The sequence below is a fragment of the Conger conger genome, chromosome 18 (assembly GCF_963514075.1).
Source record: "Conger conger chromosome 18, fConCon1.1, whole genome shotgun sequence".
In the NCBI taxonomy this organism is placed as follows: domain Eukaryota; kingdom Metazoa; phylum Chordata; class Actinopteri; order Anguilliformes; family Congridae; genus Conger; species Conger conger.
Genome location: NC_083777.1, coordinates 14,420,432 through 14,441,069, shown reverse-complemented (window position 1 = coordinate 14,441,069; position 20,638 = coordinate 14,420,432). Strand labels below are relative to the sequence as shown.

The 20,638-nt window shown below is 40.0% G+C and overlaps 2 protein-coding genes across 4 annotated transcripts in view; both read left to right on the top strand.

Moving 5' to 3' along the window:
• LOC133117905 (mitogen-activated protein kinase kinase kinase kinase 3-like) overlaps nt 1-8,576 on the top strand; it is a 37,829-nt gene extending 29,253 nt beyond the window's left edge. For 2 of the 3 annotated variants that reach the window (XM_061227417.1, XM_061227415.1), the window contains 14 exons: nt 26-67; nt 305-389; nt 1,602-1,681; nt 1,780-1,840; nt 2,569-2,686; nt 2,820-2,878; nt 3,132-3,235; nt 3,682-3,853; nt 3,994-4,062; nt 4,491-4,583; nt 5,085-5,155; nt 5,601-5,656; nt 5,884-5,937; nt 7,094-8,576. In XM_061227417.1, the coding sequence (XP_061083401.1) occupies nt 26-67; nt 305-389; nt 1,602-1,681; nt 1,780-1,840; nt 2,569-2,686; nt 2,820-2,878; nt 3,132-3,235; nt 3,682-3,853; nt 3,994-4,062; nt 4,491-4,583; nt 5,085-5,155; nt 5,601-5,656; nt 5,884-5,937; nt 7,094-7,181 (1,152 nt within the window). In that variant the 3' untranslated portion in view covers nt 7,182-8,576. The remainder of the gene's footprint in view (nt 1-25; nt 68-304; nt 390-1,601; nt 1,682-1,779; nt 1,841-2,568; nt 2,687-2,819; nt 2,879-3,131; nt 3,236-3,681; nt 3,854-3,993; nt 4,063-4,490; nt 4,584-5,084; nt 5,156-5,600; nt 5,657-5,883; nt 5,938-7,093) is intronic. The other variant, XM_061227416.1, reaches the window with a different exon arrangement.
• Nucleotides 8,577-10,260: 1,684 nt separating this feature from the next.
• selenou1a (selenoprotein U 1a) lies at nt 10,261-19,283 on the top strand. Its single transcript, XM_061228122.1, has 6 exons — nt 10,261-10,548; nt 14,437-14,616; nt 15,411-15,502; nt 16,553-16,693; nt 17,577-17,741; nt 18,122-19,283. The coding sequence occupies exons 2-6, from the start codon at nt 14,472-14,474 to the stop codon at nt 18,215-18,217; spliced, it is 639 nt and encodes a 212-aa protein (XP_061084106.1). The 5' UTR covers nt 10,261-10,548; nt 14,437-14,471; the 3' UTR covers nt 18,218-19,283.
• Nucleotides 19,284-20,638: the final 1,355 nt, after the last annotated feature.

The following is a 20,638-nucleotide window of genomic DNA, read 5'->3' as shown; positions in this document are numbered from 1 at the left end:
GTGCATGACGTTTCTTGTTTTGCAGAAGCCAATCAGTAACGGCCTTCCACCCACCCCCAAGGTTCATGTGAGTATGCTCTACTGTACTCCAGTCCTCTTCAGACCCAGTGTAGAACATTTATTCTCAGTTTCTAATTCAGGGACAGTATTACAGTTGTTCATTTGCTAAATTTACCACATGGCAAGCTTGCCAACTACATTTTTTTCAAAAATCTATTATTGTGCCCAACTGCGTTTCAGTCATACATTTACCTTTTTATTATATACTAGTTATCTTGAATTAATCTTTCAACTCCTTGAACAGATGGGAGCTTGTTTCTCCAAGGTCTTCAATGGCTGTCCATTAAAAATACACTGTGCCACCTCCTGGATCAACCCAGACACGAGGGGTAAGATCTGACCCAACTTTCTCTCTTTGAGTGACAGGATGATAAGAACCACATTTTATTAGGTTTGCTTTGCTAATAAAATTTGCTCTACATAGCTAGGGCCATGAAAACCTTAAGTTATTTGTGAATGTGGCTGCCTACGGCAGGTTTTTATCCATCTCAGCAGAGGAAAACACAATTTACAGTTAAATGAAAAGTCTGTTAAACCTTTCCTCTGTGCACTGTAGTCAGAAGGGAGCTTGCATGCCAGGCCAATGATAAGTCTAGGGCCTGCACCATTGAAATGAGGCAGGATGGATTAATGCTATTTAGGCCAAATTCTCACCCTACGTCTGCATGTCACAGCAGAAATTGTGATTCGGTGACATTTGCCAAATCTTTAGTTATCTAGTTTGGTGATCATATGCACAATGTAGCCTCATCTTCCTGTTCTTAGCTGAAAGGAGTGGAACCAGGCACTGCACATCCACTTCAAACTTTGACATGTTGTGCATTCTGATTTTACACCACTGCTGTAAAAACAAGACAAAACTGTTCTTTAAACATTTGTGGCCTTTGTGCTAGGTTCAACTGGTCTGCCCATTCTCTTGTGACCTCTCTCTTTAACAAGGCACTTTCAGCCACAGAACTGCCGCTCACTGGATGTTTTCTGTTTATCGCAGACTGCAGTGTGTAAAAATCCCAGGAGGGCAGCTGTTTTTGAGATGCTGGAACCATCACGTCTGGCACCAGCAATCATACCACATTTAAAGTCACTTAGAATACGCATCTTGCCCATTCTAATATTTGGTCAAACAGAAAAATGTTTCACCATGTGTGCATGGTTTATATATTGAGTTGTGGCCACATGATTTGCTGTTTGATGGAGCAGACTATTTGCATGAACGAGCAGGTGTACCTAATATAGTGGCAGGCGAGTGTATATAACCTCTGGAGTCTGGAAATATAACACTGCTGTACTAGCTGCTATGAAGTTATTTGAAGTGTATTTCCTTGCTTTAAACCACAACATTTCTGACGAGGGTCCACCCCCCAAAATCCTGCTTGTTTTTACACTTACTAAATCAAGGTGACATTTTGCAAGTATTCAGTGTGCCTGGATCATTTTGTTATCATTAGATTTTTTGTTCGCCACCTTGACATCTCTCTGGTAGTGCTTGACTGCCATTTGCACGGATTTCTAACTGTAAAACGTGCGTTGTTTTGTTCCAGACCAGTATTTGATTTTCGGAGCAGAGGAAGGGATTTACACCCTGAACCTGAACGAGCTGCACGAGACCTCCATGGAGCAGGTTTGTGTCAGCTCAGCAGACCTCTCCGTTGGATAAGGTGTTGGTATGAAATGCGGGCTGGCATGACTGTTGAAGTGTGTCTGCTCTCTCCCCTTTAGCTGATTCCTCGCCGGTGTACCTGGCTCTATGTCATGAACAACAGTTTGCTCTCCATATCTGGTAAGCAAGGCTTGTACACTGTGATCTGCTCGTCGTGCATACAGATAAGTGTCAAGATATTGGGAAACATTTGTGTAATTGAGGGATATAAGTATATTTAGAATAGATATGCTTGACCTCAAAGTGGGACAATATGTTAAAATATAGCAATTCAGCATAGGACAGATCAGGTGGCTCTTGACTTTGAGCAACCCTGCTAAAAACAGCTCAAGCTAGCTTTTGAGACGGCTCAGACAAGCTACCAGCACTATCTGGTTCACCAGCTCATACCCAGCTACTGTAGAACAGGTTTATGATCAACTCGAAAAGCTCAATTTTTAACATGGAATTGCCCTCATTTAATAACATGCAAAGTAAAGTCAAATTCAAACACGAGCACGAAAATGGAGAACTGGTAGAACTAGGACCGCAAGCTGCTTTGACATGCTCTTATACAAAGCATGTGGCGCCAATGCAAATCAAATATACACAGTCGCACATAACTGGCTAGCTACTGTACTGTAAATAGACGAATAAGCTACCTAGACTGCAGCAGGAAGTAAACATTATACTTTACGACAGAACAAACTGTGGTGGCTAGCTAACTACCCAGCAACCACTACGATAAATACGTATATAAGCCCACATATCTGTTTTATCCATTTTACATCTCAATTATTTTGGTAAATGAGCTATTGTATGTATAATGGAGATGTTTTTGAGTGATTATTTATCGTTTGGTTTCTCAGGAAAAGCCTCCCAGCTGTACTCTCATAGTCTGGCAGGCCTGTTCGAGCACGCTCGGCAAATGCAGAAGTTACCGGTCGCCATTCCTACTCATAAACTTCCAGACAAAATGATTCCCAGGTATAGTTAATTTAGTTTTTTTGTGACTCGGATACAGGTCTTTTAAAATTCTTCACAAATCTCCCTTGTGAAGCAAGACTTTGCAAGGCCACCCATGAAGGAAAAATGTAACTCGTTATTATTGTAATTTCAGGAAATATTCCATATCCGTTAAGATTCCAGATACAAAAGGATGCCAAAAATGCTGCGTAGGTAAGTGTACAGGGATTTTTATCCAGTTTAGACCTATGTCAAGGCACGGTAGTCTAATCAACTGTAAGTCACTTTGGATAAAATCATAATGTAATGTAATTGTAGTGTAATGTAAAAACAAGACATACAAGCTGCTTGAGAGTGAGAGATAAACATAATTAAAGATAGAATGAAAGAAATATGTACATTTATTTTTTCTTTTTTTTAAGGACATTCAACTTGTTGACTCTTTAGTTCCACTTTGTATTCCCAGTGAGGAATCCATACACAGGTCACAAATACCTGTGTGGGGCCTTCCAGTCCAGTGTGGTTCTGTTTGAGTGGGTTGAGCCCATGCAGAAGTTCATGCTCATCAAGGTGAGTCTGGCCATGCTTTTTTGGGATTCTGGAGGTGGTATTCTGGGATGATATCAGAGCAGCTTTTTTGCGCACCCCCCACCTCAACCAACACCCATGTAGAGCACCCACACATCACACATCAGATGGGATTGTTTACATTATTATCAATCCAATAAACAGGGAAAGGATTATTGGCTTACACATCCATATTAACCAAATGTCTCTTTAGCTTCAGTTTATGAGAGTGAATCACTGGATGGGTGTTTATGAGAGTGAATCACTGGATGGGTGTTTATGAGAGTGAATCACTGGATGGGTGTTTATGACAGTGAATCATTGAATGGGTGTTTATGACAGCGTATCACTGGATGGGTGTTTATGACAATGAATCATTGGATGGGTGTCTATGAGAGTGTATCACTGGATGGGTGTTTATTAGAGTATATCACTCCTCCTCCCTGCAGACCATGGAGGTGCCTCTGCCGTGCCCTCTGGAGGTGTTTGAGATGCTGGTGGTGCCCGAGCAGGAGTACCCACTCATCTGCATGGCTGTCAGCAAGGGCTCGGAGCAGAGCCAGGAGGTGCACTTTGAGACCGTCAACCCCAACTCCACCTCCTCCTGGTTCACCCAGTCAGGTTAGTCATGGCCATGTGAATGCATTTGGTGGCTTTTTAATCAATGCACTTCTTGTAAGACCTGGAATGGATCTATGAAGTGGATTGAAAGTGTACTTTCCAGCCTTGTGAGAAAGTTTTCTGTCTTCATCTTATTTCAGACGCGCCACAGTCCTGTGTAATCCATGTCACTCAGCTGGAGAGAGACACGATACTGGTCTGCCTCGATCGTAAGTCATCTCACTCCATCTTATTTTACTCTTCCCACCCTGCACTGAGAAGTACAAGTCACTTGTGTATGACACTTCTGGCTAATGAAGGCATTACATTACATTTAATTGGATTTTATTTAGCAGGCTTTTATCCAAGGCAGCACACAAAAAAGTGCATATCAAGGCTATTAGAAGAAACTATGAGGATTATTTCCAGTGCACATGGCAAATGGGCCAAGTCAGGAAGGAATTAGGACTAACTACAGTATTCAGGTGAAACCTTAAGTGTATCCTGTATTTCTGTTCCACCCAACCTGGGTTTATGCAATGCAACTTAGGTAATGCAAAATGGACCTCTCTAGGCGACTTGTGCACCTTGTTACTTTGCCTGCTGATGGTACTGTGTCCGGGAGGTTTATTCATTTGTCTTATCCACCTGGCTGCAGGCTGCATTAAGATAGTGAATCTGCAGGGGAGACTGAAGTCCAGCAGGAAGCTGTCTGCGGAGCTGACCTTCAACTTCCTGATTGAGGCCATAGGTAAGAGCCCTCCTCCTCTGTGCTGCAGAATGGGCACTTCTATTCTATGTCCAGCTGTGTGCACTGGCTTTCTTCCACATGCTGGAATGAGAATTTGCTAGCATAGCACAGAGCTTAGAAATGGAAAATTGAGCTTGTCAAGCTGGTCATAAGCTGGTCTAGCTGGGTATGAGCTGGTCAACCAGCTAGCGCTAGTTGCATGCCTGAGCTAGTAATTGGTCAACCAGTATTTCGATTTACATTTTCAGTTGCCTTGATTGAGTGAAACCCTATATATACCAGCACACAGTATGGATGCTCAGGAACGATTGTGTACAGCCTGCTATAATACTGATGGGAAGGTCCCTCCTTGCTTTCTTTACACCCTTGCCAATGTATTCATTGCAATGAATGAGTGGGTCAGCTCATTCACAGTTGAGGGTGGGGTCTTCTGGATTGTACCTAGGGCTGAAGTACACATCTTTGACCCTGCCAGTGTTGTGACAGCTCTCCTTCTTTCAGTGTGTCTCCAGGACAGTGTTCTGGCCTTCTGGAAGCATGGCATGCAAGGGCGAAGCTTCAAATCTAACGAGGTAGGAGTGTTGGCTTTCAGACAGTGGTGTATTTATCTTCTTCCATTCAAGAAGTAAACAAAAAGAGTTAGCCACCAGAATTTTCCTGCATATTGTTTTATCCGGTTTTTATGTGTGTAGGCAGTTCATGCCAATATGGTTTGCCTACATCCAGTTGCTTCATTTGCCAGTAAAAGCTTCTGAGGAGACAACCTAGTCAGTGATTTTCATAATTTCAGGAAGTGAATTTGTGCATTCATCCATGGTTGCTCAAAACGTGTCACTTTGGAAAATCATCCCTGCCTTAATTCCATGTGTATTGTAATTTCTGTGTTACTGCTGTGTATATGGTTCTGCTGCAAAATGTTTATGAACTTGTCCGGATAGGAAATGCCTGGCTGAACATATGGGAGAAATCTAGCATGTAGTTTGATCACTGTTTATTTTTTTTCCTTTTGCACTCTAGATCACACAAGAAATTTCCGACAACACAAGAATTTTCCGGCTATTAGGATCTGACAGGTTTGTAAATCAGAATTAACATTGCTTACTCAATGAATGTTTTGTTTTTTTACTGTGTGCTGTGTGTATGAATAACTTAATAACATTATGCTTGTGAGGTTTTCACTATAGATGGAAAAAATGCATTGAAACAGTGTGCTTTTAACAAATGGAAACTGTCCTGAAGCCAGATTAGTGCCGATTTTGAATGCATTTCTTAATGGTTTGTTTTGGTTTTGTGAACGAAGAAGCGTCAGTACAGCAGAGGGTACAGGGAATGATGATCCCAGGTGTCTGTCCAGGTAGAGTTGTCACCTTCCAAGCATTGTTGTGGTCTTTTCCCCCAATAATTCTTTACTTGTGATTGTGATTGCCTCAGGTGTATATCCCTGTAAGAAACAATATGTACCATTCTTTCTCTTTCCTCATTTCTTCTTACAAAAACCTGATCCAAAGAAATCCTCCTCCTGCTCACCACTCTTTGAGGTGACGGTTCAATCAAGTAGTATCCTCCCTGTGATGTACCATGCCTCTTTCCCCACAAACTGAGGTTTTTACTGCTCTCTTTGGTTACCTATTCTTTCTTCATCTATTATTCAGTTTGGGTTGATTCACCTTGGTTTGGAACACATTTACTACCCATTTAAAAACAAAGAGGGCTAACAATTTCAGTGCAAATGGGAAGTATGGTACAGTATTTCTTGACTGTTTTCATGAGCGCTTTGGTTTCTGGGCCTTTCTTTCTCAGAAGAATTTTGCTGCCCTCTGGTGATTGCTATCTTGACAATGGGAAGTGCACTTTGGTGGATGGTACTTGGGATAGACCAGCATTTCTCCACACTTACCAGTGTCCACCAGCTGCTCACAATATCTGGGCAACTAGCACTATGTTGCCATTCACACCAAATATCCCCATATGTTTAGCAGTGGACATGGATAAGTTGGGAAGTCGGCTGGTTTTTTACCAACCAAAATCCATGAGAATACATTCTCGCCCAGTAGCTTTCTCCAGGGTCCCACCAGTCAGTGACATCATATGTGGCCAGTTCTATCATAATCAGTCATAATTTGCAAAGGCCAATTTCACATAAATGTTTATGTTTATGTAAAAATGAGAATTTTTGGCTGTTTTAGGCTTACATCTTCATTTTGTAAAACAAAATATCTTGGCTTTCATAATCTGCATGTCATAATTTAACATTCTTGCCCAGTGTCACTAGTGTCACTAGTCTCCTAGCCTCACGTAACTCGTGATGAAACTCTGAAGCTGCTTTTCTCAAAAACATGGTTTGGTGGCACACAACTCCCTTGATATCTGAAGTAGGGAGATAAGTAGGGAGATCTAGAACTCAAAATACATTTTGGGGTCAATACGACTGATTTTGATAGAACAAGTCACATATGGTCACTGTTTTCCTAATTTAATCTATTTACTGGTACATCTGGTGTTTCTCACAGAGTTGTGGTGCTGGAGAGCCGACCAACAGACAACCCCACGGCAGACAGCAACTTGTACATCCTGGCTGGACACGAGAACAGTTACTGACCGCACTGCATCATGGGAATGGAGCTCACTGCAGAGAACACTACTCACCTAGCAACAGAGCAAGATCTGCTACTTAGCATGCTTACTTCCCGCTTTCCATTTTCTTCATTCTAATATTTTTTATTTATTGTAGCATGTAACAAAGATGCAGAGGACATTTCTTTTTTCATTATGATTATAATGATAATTTTTTGTGTTGCCATTCCGCTCGTATCTTCTCTTCCACGCAAGTGCAAAATTGACTTATATTTAATTGTAAATATAAATATAGTATTTTTTGAAGGAAGTGAAACTACACTAAAGACTGGTTATGTAGATATTGGTGCATATATGTTGTACAGGGGTCCAGACTGTACATTTGTAAAGGTTGCTGCGTGTTGGAAATTGTTATTGGGGTACTACTTCAAAAAGGGCTGGTCTGGCTAAGTCCTAATTTGTGAGGTGCAGTTCTATAAAAGTATTTGTTGCAGTGAGAAGCAGAGGACATGTCAACCCTAATGACACAGATGTATATTTTCTAATGATATGATTTGCGAATATTAAATAATTCTTAATTTTAAAGCTTTTAATCTTAAGCCATTTACCATATAGATTATTTGTGTTTCAATTCTGTGGAATACACTGGTGTAAGAATTTGCACAAAATGGCTTTGAAAAATGTGATTTTAATGTATATATCTGTGTTAATTAATGTGTAAACCATATACTTACATGCAGTATATAGTAGGTATATGTGGATTTACATATGTGGTGTGTGTATACATGGGTATACACATCTTTATGCATAGGTATGTACTCACAAGCTGTGACACCGATGTTGTGTTTCACTATAGATTATAAAATGAGCAGTAACAGGTTCTGTTCCTGACAGAACTGTAATAAGCCCTACATTGGAGGTTTTAAGGTTAAACACTTTTTCCACAGCTGAGGTAAGTTGTAGGGCATTACATTACAGTGGTACCAATAGTCTTGATTATTTTAAGTAGTAATTCTCAAAAGCTCTTTACAATTATGTAGACCAGTCTAGAGAGCGAGAATGAGAGAGAAACATGCCTTTCTGTTGGTCATAGCTGTGAGGTTAAGTTTGTCTGTTTTATTTTTTTATGTTATGCCAAAATATGTGTCTTTTTGAAGATATGGCCAAAATGAGTTGCGTGTCTCTACCTCGTGCAATGTTGTCTTAAAAATATGGATTCTTTTGAATGCCAGTTGGTAAATCGACTTGATATTGTCTGTACGTGAAGATAGTAAAATGCACACTACGCAATTATTGCAATGGAATCTCTTTCCACAACTTGGAGGTGTAAAAATTACAAACTAGTTCTTTTCTGCAATGTTAACATTTTCATGCAATGCATTATGTATATACTGTAAAATAAAAAATCAATTGATTTTATGCTCTGCCTCTAATTTCCTAGTTTTTTAAGTATGAAAACAGGTTTGTCATAGAACATGTTGAAGTGCACAAAGAACATAGCTGATACAGTAGCCTACATACTTATCATATTATCATATTTGGCTAGCTAGCAGGATTAAACATTGAAACTGTCTGCTTTATTAAATAATTTACTGCACAAAACACTGGTAATTAATGCTAGTTCATCAGTACAGCAGCTGCAAGTTCAACAACACCTGCAAGTTCTTAAAATCGCTCTCTGTGTGTCTACAATGAGGTTGAAATCAAACCGGAAGTTAAACCATTTGTTGTAGTCTGAATTAAACATTTTAAATTCAGTTACCAAGAATTAAAAACTTCCAAAGTGTGAAAATGTTAAAAATTTGGAAAGACTTAAAAGGCTACATAAAACTATAATTTAACTTGAAAACTGACTGAAAAAAATGCACATGGAGTTCACTGATCAACCATGAACATATTAAGAATAAATGTGCAAATTGGATGGATACAAAGGGCTGACAGTTTAACACAGAAAAGGCCATCGGGCGTTCAGACTTGACACGCTGAAATAAATAATAACTTTTTCCTCAATTTAGTAAATTCTTCATGACCATACGAACACGTCTTGAAGTATATATTCCAAAGAGAATTTTAATATTTTAATACTTGTGTATTTTCATATCAACATTTTTTTCCACCAACTTCCTGGAAAACCAGATTTTGCAAGATTTTACATCATTGTGCATCAGCGGGCATTTATTTAGATCAAATGAATGTAAACTTTTTGTTAAGTGTTGAACAACTTAATTAGGAGCCTAATTCTCCTAATTTGATCTGTTTAAAATTGTGTTACTCTTTTTATTTTATGGTTTGCAATATGGCAAAATAACGACGGCATAGGATTTATATTCTTCATGCCACGCATATTGCTATTTCTCAAGTTGTGTCTTCAGGGGGTACATAATTCCTCTAGACCTTTTTAAATGCAGGGATTGCAACTTTGGTAGGAAGAAAAACCAGCATAAACAGGGCCCCTCCAGGCCCAAGGTTGGGAACCACTGCCCTAATCTACCCCGAACCCACACTTTTGATAATTTTGTTTTTATTAATCTTCATCTCTGAATTTATTTTACATTTCTTATTGTTATTCTTAAAATAATTAACAGAATATAGAATATACTCTTAATTTCAGTAGTCTAATATTCAAAGCAATTTATTATGCTTTAACCTGCGTTACCTTGACATTTTACCTTGACATTTTTTTGGCTGCATTCAAAAACGCATGCTGTTTTACTATTTTGGATGGCAAAATAGTATTAGTATGTCCTAAACCATAATTGTATGAAAGAGTGTGCTCAAGCTACCTGGTTGACACATTACATTTGGTGAAATTTCAAAGTGCTCTGCGAAAAATAACGATTATGATAGGGGTATTTCTTCAACACAGGACGTCGACTTTCATGACGGCAAAGCCAAAAAGCTTGTCGGATTTTCTTCACTCCGCCTTGTTCGCAACTTTCCTCCACTCGTTAACTCCACTCCTTCGCTCCACATACTTCCGTTGGAGTGGATGATTGGTAGTGGGGGAGTGAAGGAGGGTGGAGTGAAAGATAATAGGACGCATTCATTTTCTTTAACGCCCACTTGTTGGTCATGTGATTATGCATCTGAGCAATGACACAACTGAGCATGTCTGTTAAGCGCACCGCAGTACTGTCTGGCTCGGATGTGGTCTGTTCATGTTTTCATTGGCCTCGCTGTTGCAACAAATTACATGAAGATCATTAGATAGATCATTAATTTCCAAGTCAGCAGTCCCTCAAGCTGTCGGGTACAACTCATGTCCCTACTGCAGTGAATTCATTCTTCTGGATCTAATCGTAGCCATGCAGTGAAGGCTGGTCTGGCTAACTACATTACGATAACAGTAGCGCTCGACTGACCTACTCAGTGTCGACTTGAGACATAGTTCGTAAGTATGATTGCTTTTCATTTAATATTCGGTAAATACAGTTGCGTATAAAATAAGTAAAATGAGGTGTTTCAAGATACTGGTTGCAGCTAATGACTGAGATGGTGAGATGTGAATTGTTGTTATGCAACTAACATGTCGATGGTAACCTACACTAACCCTAGACTAGATTCAGCTGTAAATTAAGCTGATACAGTACGGAACACATTTGTTTGCTTAATTGTTTATATGGTAAAGGGTCCAAATGATTATCAAATGAGCCTCAAACTATAATTGTATTTCCTGAATATTTTTTCTTAACTGGCAAGTGTAAATGGGCTGACTGTTCTCATCTGTTTCTGTTATTATGTTCTACATGGTTAATGAATTGAATTAATTGATTTATTGGTTTGTATTTCATCACTGACGAAACAAAAATAATCTAAGAAGTCTTTTATCTATTCTCCCCATGGAAATGTTTTTCCAGTAAAGCAATGCTGTGTAAGAATGAGGGACCACAGTAATTTAACATGATTTACTGCATAGGATACAGGGGTGGTAAATACTACAGCAGGGATCAGCAACTCACGGTCCTCAAGGACTGAGAACTGATGGTTTTCCACCTGCCCTTTACCTGGAAGTCAGGTGTCAAGATAGTCTGGCCAATCAGTAGCACTAATTACTTGCAAGAAAAAAAACCCAGGGCTCTCTATAGGACCGGGTGAACATGGTAATTATACAACAGAGAGAGAGAGAGAGAGCATGTTAAATATACTACAGGAGAGGGAATTACTTAATTACAGTGAAGATGAGAGGACATAAAAACACAGTGAAAAAACAACAAAAAATCCAGTTCATTTCAATGCAAGTCATCAACTGAAAACTTTGGCTTGGCCCCCCAGTAAAATGCATGTAATTAGAATATAATTTGTAAACCTTAACATGAATTTCCTTAATTGTGCTTTGTAAATAAATTTGTAATTTGATTTATAGTTTTGTTTCCAACATCTAGTGATAGTATTGAGCTAAGCTCTATTGGCATCTTTAAAGAAATTAAAAAACAGGAAAGTGGCAGGCTCAGATGGCATTCCCTCTTGGCTGTTAAAGGACCGTGTATTATAGCAAAACTAGAAAACTGTCTGCTGAAACGAAACAGTCACCACATCCTTTCAATTGTAAAAGATCAGTTTGCCTATCAGAAGAACTGTTTAACCACAGTTACCTTAATCAAAGGATGCCAGTCCTGGCTGACAGCATTGAACTCACAAGATGGCAGTATTATTGGCAGATAAGAGCAAGGCCTTTGATAGAGTTAGTTAATCTTTCAACCCTGACACTGTGCGTTTGTGAGGTCATTTCAGATCCTCCAAACATAGCATTGACTCTGAACTCAAAGTGTGCTTGCCAGCAATTCACACAGCGACTGCCCCCTGATGTAGTCCCCCAGTTTTTCCCCAAGCCCAGACTTATTAATGCTCTATGACCTCTAGGAACATTCTTTGATGACACTCCTGCTGTTGGATATGCAAACTGTAGCAAGAACGACATTATCTGTAACGGGAAGAACAGTTATGAAGTGCAAATCATGTGTGTGAGAACAGCCCCACAATGACACCATTATACCTGGGTGGAGAGGAAGTGCTTGTGGTTCCAACTGCTCACTACTTGGGTTGGCACCTGGACCCTGTTACCAAATCCTGGACAAGGTAATGAAGGCACCAAAAGGTCTCTTATCTGTTGAGAATACTGGCTTGAACAAGCATGTCGGTGGATGGCCTCCAGCTAATTTGGGTTGCCCTCATTAGATCCGTGCTGGAGTATGGCCATGTTCTCCTGGTTGGATACTCCAAAGGGCAGCAAGAAGAGTCTGAGTGAGCAAGTGCAGTGCACTGAAGATTATTTCTAAACAGGGCACTCGGCCACTTCTCCACCTCCCTCGTAAGGATGGACACTGCAACCAGTTTACTTAAATAGCTGTTCTCACCCATTGCGTGACCTTCTTCCTCAAACCAAAATAAAATGTACTGGTAGGCAAATGAGGAACAGTTCAGCTCTCGCCGTACCCCTGGCCAGGACCTCCGGCTGTCTTTCTTGAACACTGCAATATGACTTTATACTGACAGAGATGAACAATGAAAGCTTGACCATCATACAGGTATAAATAAAATTGAAATGTGAAACATTGGTATGTTACATTAGCTGAAACGTTTATCCAAATCAACCTACAGTTTATCTTCCCTGGAGCTCCACTGGTGTTTGAACCACCAACCTTCTGGGTCCCAGTCAAGTAACTTAGCCGCTAGTCTATAGGGTTTTTTAATTTTTTATAAATAGTCTTATTCATTATTTTACCACTGTAAAGAAGAGGAGTGTATTTCATACTTGTTTCTTTCTTGAAATAAAACATTGGATTTGGGGGAAAAAGAACATTTTTACTGTTCTAAGGCTCTGTCTGCAATAGCACATGAGGGTTAATGGGATTAAACAGCTGCAACTGTATACTTTCATGTCTGAAGCCTTTCTTGCAAGTGGGAAAAAAAAGATGTCTATCAGTTGATAGCAGTGCAGCAATACTTTGCAATGAACAAGGCTGCAATGGGACTCTTTGGTGAATCAGTCCTACAACACTCAACACTTCTGTTGTGTCTGCTCTGTTCATTTGTACTGTGACCGTTACAGCATGTCGTTTTTTATACACTGTTTTAATATATGTAAGTTACTTTATTTAGACAAAAAAAGAATGGCCAGAGTACAATTCCTGTTATTATCAAATGAGCTTGTTTACTTGTGTCCTACTTTACTGCCTGACCTATATTTGATATGAGCTTCAAGGTCTTGCTCAGATAAAATGGAATGAGACTGAACTCAGCAAGATTTCAGTCTGGCTGGCAGACACAATATAAAACAGTTAACTCAGTTGTTTTTGCTACAACATTGCCAGCTGCCCAGAGAAAGCGTGTACAGCCCATAAGAACAAGCCCGTAAGAACAGTGGTTCTCAAACCTGGGAACCCCTTGCTTATTTTGATTTTGTTCCAACCAATCTCTTGCTTATTATGGCTATTGTACCAAGGTTCTTAGTTTCTTCTTTAGCCGTTTATGAACACAATGCAGGTATTGATCATTATCATTAGGCTGCAAGACACTGAAGGAGACTGGAACACGATTATTTTTATTATTATTCAGACTTCTTCCATTTTCCAGAAAAATGGGCGTAAGTCTTTCAAAATGTTGTTGACTGAGAATTGGCAGGTAGAGGATCTAAACCCACACCTTCACAGCCATTTTTATGCAAATATACCCTGAAGGGGGCACTATAACAAGCAGTGAAATTCCAAAGGCCATAACTTTTGAACCATTTGTCGTAGAGAAACAAAAACACTGCACAATCATTCTTAATATTTAATATTTTTACAGACATACAGAATTCTGGAATTGTCAATGTTTTGTAAACTTTGGTCATTTTTGATGAGCATTAAATATTTTCTGTCAACCATCCACCGGGGCGGCACGGATGGTGCAGTGGGTAGCACTGCCGCCTCACAGCAAGCAGGTCCTGGGTTCGAATCCCTGTCGGCTGGGGCCTCTCTGTGCGGAGTTTGCATGTTCTCCCCGTGTCTGCGTGGGTTTCCTCCGGGTACTCCGGTTCCTCCCACAGTCCAAAGACATGCAGGTTAGGCTGATTGGAGAGTTGAAATTGCCCGTAGGTATGAGTGTGTGAGTGAATGGTGTGTGTGCCCTGCGATGGACTGGCGACCTGTCCAGGGTGTATTCCTGCCTTTCGCCCAATGTATGCTGGGAAAGGCTCCAGCCCCCCTGTGACCCTGTTCAAGATAAGCGGGTTAGGATAATGAATGAATGAATGAACCATCCACCAACTGACTTTGCATCTTGATGTTTGCATTTGCAGTGCAGTCCCTTCTCCTGAAGGGGAAGCTCTGGACAATGGGCATGTTATCACTCGGATTGGGTGCAGTTTGTGTGGCCATTGCTGGAATCTTCCTCGCCAACACAGATTTCTGCCTGCCTAAGACAGAACCAGCTACTTTGGAGTACCTGGAAAATGCTGACCTGAAAACTATTGATGATGGTGAGCATGCTTGTGGAACTCCCTGTTACACATTATATGTTAGTAGTTAGTGTGTGGATATTTTATTATTGCATAATTACATTTTACATTTTACGCGATCATCTTGAGGAACAGATAACAACACAGATTAAACAGGAGTCTACAGGTTGGCTCCTACGCACCATTTACATTTTGGGTTTACATTTCTCATTTATACAATCACAGATCTGTTAAGTCAAAACCTGGATAATTGGTCTGAGTTTAAGTACATTGGTATTTAAAAACATAGGTTTTTAGGTGAGACTAGAGGTGAGGTTTAGGTGAGGTTTTTATTAACTGACTAGTGATAACCTGGCTGTTTAGGTGATATTTTAAAATCAAATTGATCATGTTTTTCTTTTTCTTCATGTCAATTGCTATTGAAAAACAGAGAAATAAAAATAAAAACTATATAAAAACAGATATAAATGATAAAAGGAAGGTGATTGGGTGGGGTTGAGGATGGAGGAGGAGTCTTATTTGATTGTAAACACAGGACCACAGCAAGGCTAGAAATCCTGCATAGTATGCCTTTATATTTTTATTATCATTCTATTTAGAGGAGTAATCATCTAAACCATGCTCCCTTCCACAGTCTGTTCACCAAAAGATGACATTTATTTGTCTTTAAACTGGATGCAGGACACTTACATTTTCCTGGAGTTACAGCTCCACATACAATAATAAATAGTTTGCGGGTGTAGCGATTCAGGATCAGACGTTTTAATACCATAACACGGTAGCTTGTGTAACGACTGATATTTGCATCCTTGCAGAAGAGAAGGTGTTCAAAGCCAAGGCTCTGTGGGAGAAGTCTGGGGCAGTGGTGGTGGCTGTCCGGCGGCCTGGATGATCTTTGTGCAGAGAGGTACATAAGAGCTTCCACCTTATGTACAGTGGGGCCCAAATGTCTAAGACTTTTAACCACCTGTTAAAATGCTTCTACTTTGCATTCTTTTCAAATTTTTCATTGCAAATGATTTTGTCAGCATAAAAATGTTAATGAAAAATTTCAGAATTTCTTAGTATTTCGTAGGTCCCCCTTTTACTTTAATAGCAGTGTGCACTCGAGCTGGCATGGACTGCATAAATTTGTGCAATGTGTGTCTGATGATCTATGTTATCACATCATTATTTCACAATGTTTCAAAGAGCAACTTGTGATGTTACTGAATACTTTGCTTGTGTCAGTCTAAGTGGCCCCATAAATATTCAATGGGGCTGAGGTCAGATGATTGTGGATTGTGCAGCACTCCAGCTTGTTAATACAAATATTTCATCAGCCAGTAATGTGGTAGCAACTAAATGCATAAAAGCATGCAGATGTAGACAAGTGGTTCAGCTGTTGTTCAGACCAAATGGGGAAGAAATTTGATCTAAGTGACTTTGATTGTGGAATGACTGTTGGTGTCAGACGTGGGTGGTTTGAGTATCTCAGAAACTGCTGATCTCCTGTGATTTTCACATACAACAGTCTCTAGATTTTGCAAAGAATGGTACGAAAAACAAAAAACATCCAGTGAGCAGCAGTTCTGTGGGCAAAAATGCATTGTTAATGAGAGAGGTCAGAGAAAGGCCAAACTGGTCGAAGCTGACAGGAAGGTGACGGTAACGCAAATCACCACACATTACAACAGTGGTATGCAGAAGAGCATCTCTGAACACCCTCGGGTTAAACCACTAAGTGACCAATGAGTCAAAAAAAGAAGTCTAATAAATACCTAATAAAGTGCTCAGTGAGTATAAACGCAGACCCTATTCTCGCAAGAGACTGCTGGTATGGTACATACCCACAGTAGGGCGCTGGACTGGTATGGTGTATACCCACGGTATAGTGTTGGTATATTATGTACTTGTGTGGCATATCGTGCAGTAGGGTGCTGGTACATGTTTGACGGTGGCGGTTGTGTCTTTACAGGAGGCCTCAGGGCTGTCCTCTCTGAAGCCCCAGCTGGAGGAGCTTGGGGTCCCTCTGTATGCCCTGGTGAAGGAGCACATCAGCACAGAGATTCAGGACTTCCGACAGCACTTCCCTGGGGACATCTTCCTGGATGACCAGGTGTGGTGATGTCATGTGGCTGTTCTCTACTACTGGCACACTTGACCACAATGTTCATGCTTGAGTTTTATTTTCTCTTGTACTTTTAATCATGAAGAGTGTTAACTGAGCACGATATTGAACGCAAACACAGTACAGATAAGAATGGCCTTACAGTAGCTGTAGAAATACTTTGTGCATCTCAAAAGTATTTAACTGAAAGGTATGTAACTACTAAATGGCATATATTCCATGTACACTACCAAATACAGTGGAACTTTAAAGATGGATTACATGCATACAATCCAGAGGTCATTCAGAACTCTATTTAGTATTTGTGACTGTGATAGTGACGTTAAAATCATACATTTTTAGAATCTAGTGATTTATTGATTGGAATCATACTTACAATATTGTAGTCTAATTGTTTAAATGAGCCAATTAGCAAACCAGTGCATAATCTGAATCTCATTTGAACAGTAATTTTTTTCGACATCGCCTTTCCTAATGATATCAGTTCCTTTTACCTATTTTGTTACCATTCTGTCTTTTTTCTAGATTTTCTCACATATCACTTTGCAAAGCTGTAGCTGTATGTAGTGTCCCCTGGTTAATTCTGACAGTGTGTGGAGTCTGACAGAGTGATCCATTTATATCATCCCTCCTATCATCATTTACAGGCTAAGGTGCTTGATAGGGAACTGGAAGGCTGGTGGTTCAAGCCCCAGTGTGGCACAGTAAGATCAGTGCAGCTGTTGGGCCCTTGAGCAAGGCCCTTAACCTCACATTGCTCCAGGGGGGATTGGCCCCTGCTTAGTCTAATCAACTAATTGTCAGCAAAATAACTAATGTAACTAATTTAACTTCCTGTTGTTGATTTCTGTACTTCCCATGTGTCTTGCAGAAAATCTTCTATGGTCCACAGCAGAGGAGAATGACTGCTTTGGGGTTAATTCGGCTGGGTGTGTGGCAGAACTTCATAAGGGCATGGAAAGCAGGTTACCAGGGCAACCTGGATGGGGAGGGCTTTATTCTTGGCGGGGTCTTTGTCATTGGAGCAGGGAAACAGGTACAGTGTCCAATGACATACCGTCTAGTAACCACCCGGTTTCAGAAACCACCACCCTATCACAATCACCCTTTTATACCACAGTATATACCATAACATAACCTTTAATGTCACCCTGTTCCAGACCACCCAGTAACACCACCATGTTTCAGCATAACCTTTAATGTCACCCTGTTTCAGAACCACCCAGTAACACCACCCTGTTTTAGAATAACCTTTGATGTCACCTTGTTTCAGAATCACTCTTCAACACCACCTTTTTTCTGAAGAAATTTAATTTTAAGTGATAGTATATACCAATCTTTCCTGACCTAGGTCCTGAAAACAAAATGAAGCTTTGTATGAAAGGAAACCACATATTGTGTCTGTTTTTCCCATAGGGAATACTGCTGGAGCACAGGGAGAAGGAGTTTGGGAATATTGTTAATAACGAAGCCGTTATTGACGCAGTGAAGAAGATCCAGAAGGAGGAATAGATTAATTTTATTAGACATTTATTAAGTGAGACATGCTCCCAGAGTAGCCTGGCAACCATTAACCAGGATGTAACTTTGGGTGTTTGTTTGTATGATCCGTATGTAAAAACTGCAACCAGATCTAATGTTTAACTCCTGCTTTTCCTTCATTGTTTTTCTAAGTTAGTTGTTTTACGTTGGTAATTCTCTCCCTTTTCTCATGATTCTTGTTCATGGAAGTGCTGTGAATTTCAAGACCCCTCAGGTAAAACTTTTATTTGACTACATTTCCTTTTCAGGTACAGCACACTTTGCACTTACATGCTCGAACCTGTGGCAGAGTATGATTGTCACAATAGATTTGGACTAGTACGCTGCTCACTCGTGAACGTATTGTCTGTTATAAAAAAAGAGGGTATGTTCCAATTATACACTTGGTGTTTATTCAGAAGATCAGTTGCAATATTCGTTCAGATTAAAAATTCTGTAAATTATAGTATGCTGGATGGGATACATGCACTTTATCAGACATAGAATTGTTCAATCCTGTCTGGAAAGGGTCCATATGGGTGCCGGTTTTGTTTTAGACCAGCACTATACTAATGAACGAAACATGGTTTCCAGACTTCGGGGTAAAACAAACCTGCACCCACAAGACCTTGAGATTGGACACCCCTGTTCTGGAATAACCAATTAACATTAAGGAGCTTCAAATTAAGATATTTCTTCTTCTATATGAGCGCATGGCTGACATACATTAGTGGTAACTTTTTTTGTGTTAGGAACCTGTATAATCTCTGGGTAAACGCAGTGGAATGGGGTCATGCTCCATACATTTTCTGTACTGTAGTTATAGTGTACATTGTTGGATTGTTGCCCATACAGGCTGCTTAGGCTCCTGTCACTGTTGTGCTGGTGTGGTGAGGTTGTGTATGCATTAATGATAGCCTGCATCCAAACTCTACAGAGAGAGAGAACAGGCTTGATGTCCGTATACGCCTGTCTCAGCCACCAGGGCTGCACGTGGACAGTTGCGCTTTGGGTCTGTATGTAAATACCATCAACAATAAACTGAGATCTCCTTGAACTTTTCCTTGTTTGAGAGTCATTTTTACATAATTAAGATTTATTTTCTTAAGACAAGTTAATATTTATGGGATATTACCCAATTTAGTGAGACACCCAATTGTCCTGGTTGGTTACATTAGGGGTCCAAGTAGTGAAGCTTGTTTTTCTTTCGTTTACTATTATTATTAGGGGCTAAGCACCATATTACCTAGGCATGTACGGTAATTGTTCGTACTTTTCACTAGTATTGTTCCTGCATTGGGAGTATACGGCAAACATAGAATCACTTTGTGAAATTTGGCATGTTGGTGGAGGACAGTACAAGGTATTCAGGCAAGTTTAGAGTCAGTTCATCCACCCCTCTAGTGCCACCAACTGGACAAAGATTTTTGCTCGTAAATTTAACCTTTTGGTATCGAGTCACAATTAATTTTACCTCACAAAAACCTACATTTGTGAAGTAGTCTTACTGATCACCAAATTTGTAGCTCTGTTGGGTGGACCCTAGGAGTGAGGTAGAGGTGCAAGGACTGAAAATAAGACTTTGGAATTGACCCCTGATCTCCATTAGTCCACCATGAGCATGTGACTCATTTATTCAGTAAAAATCTCTTACTGCCAAATTAAACGTCATTCAGTTTTTTGCACATAGGTCAAAATTTAAGGGGGAAATTTTTGGAAGGAATTTAGCCAATGTCACTTTGTGATCTACAAGTTTTACTTTACAATGGACTAAATTTAGTTTACAAAGGACTAAACTGACAAGCTCTGATAAGAAGTACTTAATAAATTGGTTCCTGGGATGAAAAAAACAACTCGAAGGCCAAAGGAACAGGCCGCTCCAGCCTCAACCCGCTCCTGGATCGAGCCCATACTACAAAGCAGCTTGAAGGTGCTTGCTTTTGAACTGAGTACTAATTTCTTTGCATGAACAGTCTATTTTCACAGCTAGTGTAATACACCAGGCTATAATCTACCCAATCACCTGGATTATGTACTGATGGAAGATTTATCATCACTTATGACCCTTGGCACATCTTTAACCATTTCTACTTGGTTGGCCAGCAGAAGATGGGTTCCCCTCTGGAACTGAGGTCATCCTGAGACTTATTTGCAATTGGGTTTTTTTTTTTATTGTTGGCATTTACCTCCCTTGCTGTTTTTTTTGGGGTTTTTTTTTAAGGTTCGTTTATGAGGCTTGCCTGCGTTTCCAATTTCAGATAAAAATGCCTCTACCAACATGCATTATTCCATACGCAAATTCACAAACTTTAGTCATGTCCTATCAACTCTTTATAAATGAGGAACAGAACAATGTTATTTCATGATACAGAATCAGGTTCTAACTGATACTTTTGACAAAAATGATTGTCA